Source organism: Rhinolophus hipposideros (assembly GCF_964194185.1).
Source record: "Rhinolophus hipposideros genome assembly, chromosome: 9".
NCBI classification, from domain to species: Eukaryota; Metazoa; Chordata; class Mammalia; order Chiroptera; family Rhinolophidae; genus Rhinolophus; species Rhinolophus hipposideros.
The window spans coordinates 55,541,530-55,550,063 of record NC_138055.1 but is presented as its reverse complement, the minus strand read 5'-3'; the positions used below and the strand labels follow the sequence as shown (position 1 = coordinate 55,550,063).

Sequence of the window (8,534 nt, the reverse complement as noted above, 5' to 3'; positions counted from 1 at the left end):
ACAATTCTTAAAACATTTGAATGATGTTTCCTAAGGCATCCTTAGGCAACCCTTTCACTCTCAGCCTCCTCAGGTTCATATACAAAGTACGTCCCCTAAAGCTCAGGCACCTTCATAGAGACCTGCAGATTTTGACTATTGCCGCATGGCCCAAGATTCCTACTCCTCTCAATCTTCGCTTAAGAGCAGATTGGATACCCACTGTGTTAGGGATACCCCTGGGAATAGTTTTCATTCCAATTTCATGACTGGAAGGAGAGATAGAGTCAGAAATATCAACCCTACAACTGGAAATCCTTTTTGTATTAGGTATCTGAAAAAGACAGTTTTAAAAACGTCAGAGCAAGAAGGATAAGAAAGAAAATTGGCTCAAACTTGAGAAAGGATGGTCTCTATTGCAAGAATAGAGCTTTAATGCAAGATGTAATTACTAGCCTCTTTGAGCAAGTGGCTAGTATTTCTGATAATATGTTTGGATAACTTTCTTAAAGACTTTGATAAAATTACAAGCCCCATTTGTAAAGCTAAACTTTACCAGTAAGCCCAGGACTGTCAGTCTTGTGACAACCCTAGTAATTTTATCCAGATATTCCTTTCCTTTTTTGTATTCAGACTAACAATGTTATCTAGCTACATATTTTTTCCTATAAAAATTTATCTACTAAGGGATTATATCTATATATTTTTTTATCATATTAGAAATTAAACTAAGAACTTAAAAAGTCTCTACATTAATTTGTTTTAAATAACTGTAATAAACATTTTGTATAAACATTATATTTTTATTTAAAATAACTATAGTCTCAAAAAATGAGAAGAGTGGTATTATTTCATATTTTGGTAAATTTTTAAGAAGTCTGGCTCAAAAATCTATTTACTAGAAAGAAATATTTAAACTGGTTTTGGGCAGATTTCCCCCTCCTTGGCAAGTTTGAAATATAACTTGAATGTCTCTTCATGAAATTCATCTGAGATGTTGCTTTAATAAAGAGAGTGTTAGAGAAGCTCTCTCTTTGTTTTCCTGGGGAGGAACTTCATGAAGATTGTTCAGATTTTCCTTTGAGTTTGAGGTCTTTACATTCATCAAAGACTCATAATCTTTCTGGCCACATCCTTGAAGGCTTGTTTTACTTGTTTATTTCTTAGAGTGTAAATGAACGGGTTCAATAAAGGGGCCACTGAGGTATTGAGCACAGCTACTCCCTTATTGAAGGCAACTCCCTCTTTTGCTGATGGTTTTATGTACATGAAGATGCAGCTGCCATAAGAGAGGGAGATGACAATGATGTGGGAAGAACATGTGGAAAAGGCCTTTTTCCTTTGTTGAGCAGAAGGGATCTTCAGAATGGCCCAGATGATGTTTGTGTAGGAGAGACTCACCAGCACGAGGGTGACCACCAAGGTCACAACTGCTAAGATAAAGTCAACCAGCTCCAGGAGTCTTGTGTCTGAGCAAGATATTTCTATGAGGGGTCCATAATCACAATAATAATGATTCAGGAGGTTGGAGGCACAGAAATCCAGCTGACTGGTCAGGATGATTGGGGATACGATGATGAGGAACCCACCTAGCCAAGAGCAGAGAACCAGCAGCATACAGACCCTGCTGTTCATGATGGTCGTGTAATGCAGGGGTTTGCAGATGGCCACGTAGCGGTCGTAAGACATGGCTGCCAGAAGATAAAACTCTGTGGCGCCAAGGAATATGGCAAAGAAATACTGAGTGAGGCAGCCGGCAAAGCTGATGCTCTTGTTCCCAGTTGAGATGCTAAACAGCAGCCTAGGAGTAAAAGTGGTTGTAAAGGAAATTTCTAAAAAGGAGAAGTTCCGGAGGAAGAAATACATGGGAGTCTGGAGGTGGGAGTCCAGTAATGTGAGGATGATGATTGTCAGGTTTCCAATGATGCTGAATATGTAGGCAAGGAAGAGAAGTATGAAGATTACCAGCTGAATCTCCGGGATGTCTGTTAGTCCCAGCAGAATGAATTCTGTCAGAAAGGTTTGGTTTTTCATTGTTAACCTTTGCAGTCTAGGAAGGTACAAAGGAAAGAAATCAGTGATGAGAACAGAAGAAATGCTCGGAAACCTTCAAGAGAGGCTAAGGTTTTCCTGTTGAATGGGTTCAAATGCCTTTTTTCTCATCAATTTGACTCAAATGAGATGTTTCTATTGGATAGAGGCTAGTTCTTTGTAAATTACCATATAGGAGGATTTTTCTCCATGTCTCCGTTTAAGGTTCTGTATGTACTTTCCTAGTCTACCTTCTAATCCAATGTGTAAGTTATCATTTTCTCCATTTTCTACTTTTTTTTATTTTCTCTTTGAACACTGACTCTACTTTTGATCTTTTCTTATTCTCTGCTAATTTGGCAGTGATGTCTCATTTCCATCACTCTCTTGGTCTCAGTGAGAGAAGAAGTGCTAATTGTGTTAGTTCACATTTGAGGGGCTTTTAGGGGGAATCAGCAATACTATTATAACTGTGGTAACCAAAGAGGTCCAGAACTTCTCTTCAATTGTTTTGAATTTGTGGATTTGTAACTAATATCATCAGTCTCTAAATCTTTGCTGCCAGTGTCTGCTTTCCCTCAGGTCCCAGTTCTCCTTTCTTAGATGGTTTTAATAGAGAAACATAACAGATGGCATCTCACCAATCAGATTGCTGCTTTCATTTTCCCCCATATTCATGTTTATTAATAAATATATAATTTTGCTCTGGCTAGAAAAATATAGCTGAAATCAAAAGTTGCAAGCCTCATTTAGGAATTTCTAATGAAGAATTTGAATGACTAAGGGGCTATTTACACCATAATTTTACAATTGGAGTAATTATTTTTTGTTTATAGATAAGGAACAGGTTTCTGCATATTTACATAGCTATTACAATTAAATTTAACTTAGACTTTAAATTTATTTAATTTCTCCACAGTTGTCACATCCTCAAAGCCATTCTCAGTAGGTAACTAACCTACATTTTATTAATAATTAGTAAAATTTCATCTGGCATAATCTTCCTCTTTACCTTTTTTTTTTTCAAGACATTTCTGTCCTACACTCATCTTCTCATACCTCTGTTCAAAAGAGTAGATGACTCCTCTTGTGTCAAAGGTCAGTCCCTTTTTGACTCTTAAAAATAGAAACAAGTAATAAATATTTTTTACCACCTTCTAAATTAAGAAGCATTTCATATATATTGTTTTACTTGGTTATAACTACAATAATAACAAATAATAACCATCATTAATTGAGAACTTACTATGTGCCCAGCCTTGTCATTATTTTATTAGATTCCCAAAATAACCATTTGAGATAGGCACTGTTACTATCCCCATTTTGTAGATGAGGAAACAGAGGCTTGGAGCAATTGATAAATTGTTCCAATTCCCACAGCCAGTATATTGTGGATTCTGACCCAGTGCCACCTAACTCCATAGTTTGCACACTTAACTGCCATGTTGTGTTGATTTTCCATCCTCACTCAGAGGCAGTGTGATTATGCCTATTGTCTCAAACTTACAATAAGATAATGTGGATTAACAATACTGCGAGGATAATAATGATGATGGTGATGATGAAACTGAGGCTTGGAAAATTAAAGTGATTTGGCCAAGAACACACAGCTAGCAAATTCTTCTGATTCTACAATACATGTAGACTAAAGTTGCTTCTTTATTTGTTAACAAAATTATTAAATGGTGATTGCATATTTAAAAAAATTTTTTGCATCTTTATATTTTGCCTCTACATTGTCTTTGATTTTCTTCTTCTGATATCTTCTTAATTTCTTCCTTTAGCCAATGGCTCCTTCCTAATTTTTCCTCCTTTCTCTGGACTCTGATGATGCATGTCTTACACTGGTTGTTCTTCTTTCCTTTAAAGACACATTCTTTACAAGTTGCTTGCCTGCTCTAGTTTCCAAACCAGTGAAGCAATCCTGTCCTATACCTATCTCATGCTGCCTCTCAAATAGTTATTTCTAGGTCTGAAGTCTTATTTTATTTTCAGTCCTGTATCTTTAATTCTCTACAATGCACTTTCTTTTGGATATTTTCTCTCAAATTAACCTTCCTATATTAACAACAGTGTATTGTATGATTCCATTTGGGTTAAAAAATTATATAAAAATATGAGAATAATATATGATATAAAACTATATTTCTATGTGATATATAGTCACATATATCTGAAAAAATAAATTGTTAACAATGTTACTTCTATGGAATTAGATGGGGAAGAGGGGGACACTTATGTGAAAAGCATAAGTTATTTTATTTTTTTAAGGAGAGCGCAGCTCACAGTGGCCCATCCGAGGATCGAACTGGCAACCTTGGTGTTATCAGTACCACGCTGTAACCAACTGAGCTAACTGGCCACCCCATAAGTAATTTTTTAATTAAAAAAACTCACAGTTGCATGATTTTGTGTTCACAGCCAGGTAACATTGATATAACTATAAGGTGAGAATATACTTACACTTGACTTTCAGGGCAGTGCTATGGGATTTTATCCATACATGTCCATGGATGAGTCACAATTTACAAGTCAGATGTGGAGGAAAAGTGGCATAAAATTGAACTTGTTTGCTTGCCCACCAGTACTTACTGATCTAATTATTCACAAAAGTTTACAAACTTATGAAAATTTAGTAGGAAAAATCCTATTGATCCTGTTATATATACACTTGGTTGTCATTTGCCAGTTATTTCCATGTTAATTTAAAATGCACCCTGGCAAGTAAGTAATCCTTTGAGAAATGATTTATTTAAGTTAAGCAATATTTATTGTAGTGATAATAAAAGCACCCTCCCTTCAAAGTCTTATTTCCTCTGTACTGACTGGTTTGAGCCTGGACATATGCTGCTTCTGATTTTATACCAGACTGAAACATATTTTAAATGTTCTATTGAAGGAGACCTCAGGATAATCAGTTGAGGAAAGAAATAAAAGATCCCAGGAGGCCCACATTCAGAACACGCTAACAATCCCTATTTGTTAAGAACTCTGGAATTGAACTTTTAATAAGAGATTGGGGAAGAAATCTAAAGAGACACTGAGGGAGTTAACGGGAGAACATCAATCAGTATAATAAAAAGACCTTGTGAAAATTGCAGTAAGGATAATGATTAAAAATAATCACAGGAAAATAGAACAACACATGATTTTTTGAGCAGCTTACTATGTGCTGGGAATAATGCTAAACAGTATACCTTTATTATCTTAAGTACAGTGCTAGATAATACATATTAATTATTTGCTTACTATTCATAACGCTATTTGCCTCCTAAAAAGCAAGATAGTAGCAGTTAGGGCATTTGCCTTCTGCTGCTGTGGCGATTTTACATTGGTCAAGTAACATGACCTATGAAGAGGGTTTAGCATTTTCCCCATTACTGCCTTTCCCTTCTCATCAGTATTTTGTGCCCTCATGACACAGAAGAGGTCACATGTCCTTCCTCTATTTCCTTTATAAGGCTTGAAAACCCCTCCTCCACTTGTTCCCAACACTCCCACTCAAACCTTTTTAAACCCGCACACTATCAATCTCTAAATCTTTACATGGAACTGGTAATTGTCATGTGGCTCCTTAAGAGCTATCAAGTAAGAAGAATGTCCTTTACAAAAGAATTTTCAGATTGGATGGAGCAGAGGAATATGATCTTAGAGGGATCATTGATTGGCTTCAGCCAAGATGCTATATGATGTGACATTAATTTTCAACCTATGTTTGGTGAGAGGAATGTTTCTATTAGGGTTGCTCCTAGACAATCAGTCTGTGATTAAGAAGATTTACCTTCAGCCACCTGTATGAACAGTCTCTCCCCCTGTTCCCAGTTTGGCTTTAGACAGAGAGACCTGATGGATGAATATGGCAAGTATGGATTTTTGAGAAAGCTAATGTGATATAGCAATATAGTATACAAAGCTCTTTAGGAAAAACAAACATAGTCCTGAGAGATTACTGGAGGACAACAATACATACATCAGGACAATAGATGTATGGGGAAAAGGCAAGAGAGATGGTGTAACAGAACAAGAACAGTATAATTTGCAGAAGGGATTGATGCAATCTAGTCCAGAGCTTCAGGGAAGAGAGCATTTATTTGTGGGTAATTCTTAATTTCAGGAGGCTAGACAAAGAGATAATTTAGTGGTACATATAACAGATATTATTTTCCTCCCAGTCCACACCTCTTTTTGAGAGAACTCGGTAAGAGGAGAATGAACTAGGTATAGACATGAGTCAAACTGAGCGAATTATATTCTCCTTTTTGGAATTTGGAGTTAGGAAGAGAATCTGGGTTGGTAAATTGTGAGTGGTCGAGCTAAAAGGTAATATGTATGTTATAAATATATATGTAAAAATACCTCTCTGTAAGAAATGTTGTGGGACAGCATCATGGTAAATAAGGTTTGCCCATGCATGATAATGCTGAGCTGGGAAAAGAAATCCATACCAGAATGAAGGTCTATTCCAGTGAAGGCAATTGCTGCGTCCACTACAATAGAAAAGATCCTGTGCAATTAACTGAGTAGTTGGTGGTCGATTGCATATGGAATGAGCAGGTGCCATGGCACAAGCCTGGCTTTGGTTTTTGCTTTTAGAAGATTGGATACAGCAGTGACAGTGGTCATGTCAGTCTTGGTGAGGAAAGGCTCATGAATAATCTGTAGTCCTCTCATCATGGCTGCTTTGTTTCTGAGTTCATTGAGCAAGTGTTACAGTGGTGGGAAAGAGGTTGACTCTCATCCACAGAAAAAGTCAGCTTGTCATCCAAAGTTTTGATAGCTGTGTGTTGTGTGTGTGTTTGCTGAAGAAGACTTATAGTGAGCACTCCTATTCATACAGTATGTGGATATCCTCAACTTTAGTCACATTACGAGAGGTCTATCCTTATTTCTTTACTCCAAACCTCCTGGTTAACCAATTCTCCACTTTTTTTTTTTCATTCTAAGTCCCCGATTATATAGAGAAGCTATTATCCTCTAATTGCTAAATGGCATGGATCTATACCTATAGACATTTCTCCTTCCAGACAAGGTGGACAACTATTTATATTAAGATGCTGTTGGTTAAATGAGAAACAAAAACTCATAGACACAGACAATAATTTAGTGGTTACCAGAGGGTAAGGGGGTGTGGGGAGGGAGATGAGGGTAAAGGGGATCAAATATATGGTGATGGAAGGAGAACTGACTGGGAGGTGAACACACAATGTGATGTATAGATGATATAATACAGAATTGTACACCTGAAATCTATGTAACTTTACTAACAATTGTCACCCGAATAAACTTTAATTAAAAAAAAAATTCTGTTGGTGGGGACAGTTTCCCTTCCCAACTGCTTTTCAGGCCAAGCCTCAGTAGGACTGTAATGCCATAGTAGTCCACTTCTGGCTGATGTCACTATATTGCACAGAGCCATCTGAGAAGAAGGCTTTATTTTTTCTTCCTTAGTCGACTAATCACTGGAATGCCTCCCCCACCCCAACCCCAGTGAAGTTATATGTGTGGCTTGATGAAGAAGGGGCATTGGAGGAAGAGTTAATGTACTGGGAGTGTGAGGGTCCTACCGTGTTTCCCTGAAAATAAGACCGGGTCTTATATTAAGTTTTGCTCCAAAAGACGCATTAGAGCTTATGTTCAGGGGATGTCCTCCTGAAGAATCATGCTAGGACTTATTTTCCGGTTAGGTCTTATTTTCGGGGAAACGTGGTACTTGTGCAAATTTCTTCTGCCTTTAGCGTCTGTCTATATGAACTTCATCTTGTATGTCCCATCTCCTCTTGAAAATGGGATATCTCTAGACACTTCCATTTTTATGACTTAGTGAATATTTAACACTCACTTCATGTGAATAGTTCAAGATAAGTGTTTTCAGGCTGCCCCATGAATAGACATTTATTTCTCAAAACACTAATTTCTCAAAAGGACAAGTTACTTGCTAAAGATGGCATGGGTTTATCTCACAGGGGCTTTGTATTGAGACTTACCCACTGAGGTGTGCCACAAATTCCACATAGCATCCTGATTTGCTGCAGATACTTTGAGTGCATTTAAATCCAGAGTCATAAGGACTCTACTTGTGTAGAAATTTGGGCTATCTGGAGAGCTTTCTCTTATTATGAGCAGTTTAATAAATTATTTGATAAATGGGCCAGAATAGCATTCTCAAATGTGGTGTATATTACCTCTCAAAGGTGGTGTGTTGGACCTCTTGTTTAGTAATACGTGTACAGGTGTGAATGCAGTCATTTTTGTTTCACTTTGAAGGTATATCTTGGTACACCTTAAGGTGTCTGGAATCCCAGAAACTTCACTGAGGAAGCAGGGAGCTACGGTGTCTTGGAATTTATCTTCCTTCCTTTGCAAGCATGTGTTTTGCCATGGAACCCAGCTATTCTTGTTTCTTAGGTCCTGTTGTCCTCAATATTGCAGACCAGTGTGATGTTTTGTGAGCTGGTGAGTCTGGTAACCAGTTACTACTGTGTAACTACCAACCACAAAATCTCAGTATCTTAGCAAGAAAAAGC

The 8,534-nt window shown here is 37.2% G+C and overlaps 1 protein-coding gene across 1 annotated transcript; it reads right to left on the bottom strand.

Annotated features, from left to right (window-relative positions):
- Nucleotides 1-1,083: 1,083 nt before the first annotated feature.
- On the bottom strand, nt 1,084-2,013 carry LOC308502098 (olfactory receptor 6C4-like; the record flags this gene model as incomplete). Its single annotated transcript, XM_081059344.1, has 1 exon — nt 1,084-2,013. One exon carries the CDS (start codon nt 2,011-2,013, stop codon nt 1,084-1,086), a length of 930 nt encoding a protein of 309 aa, XP_080915470.1.
- Nucleotides 2,014-8,534: the final 6,521 nt, after the last annotated feature.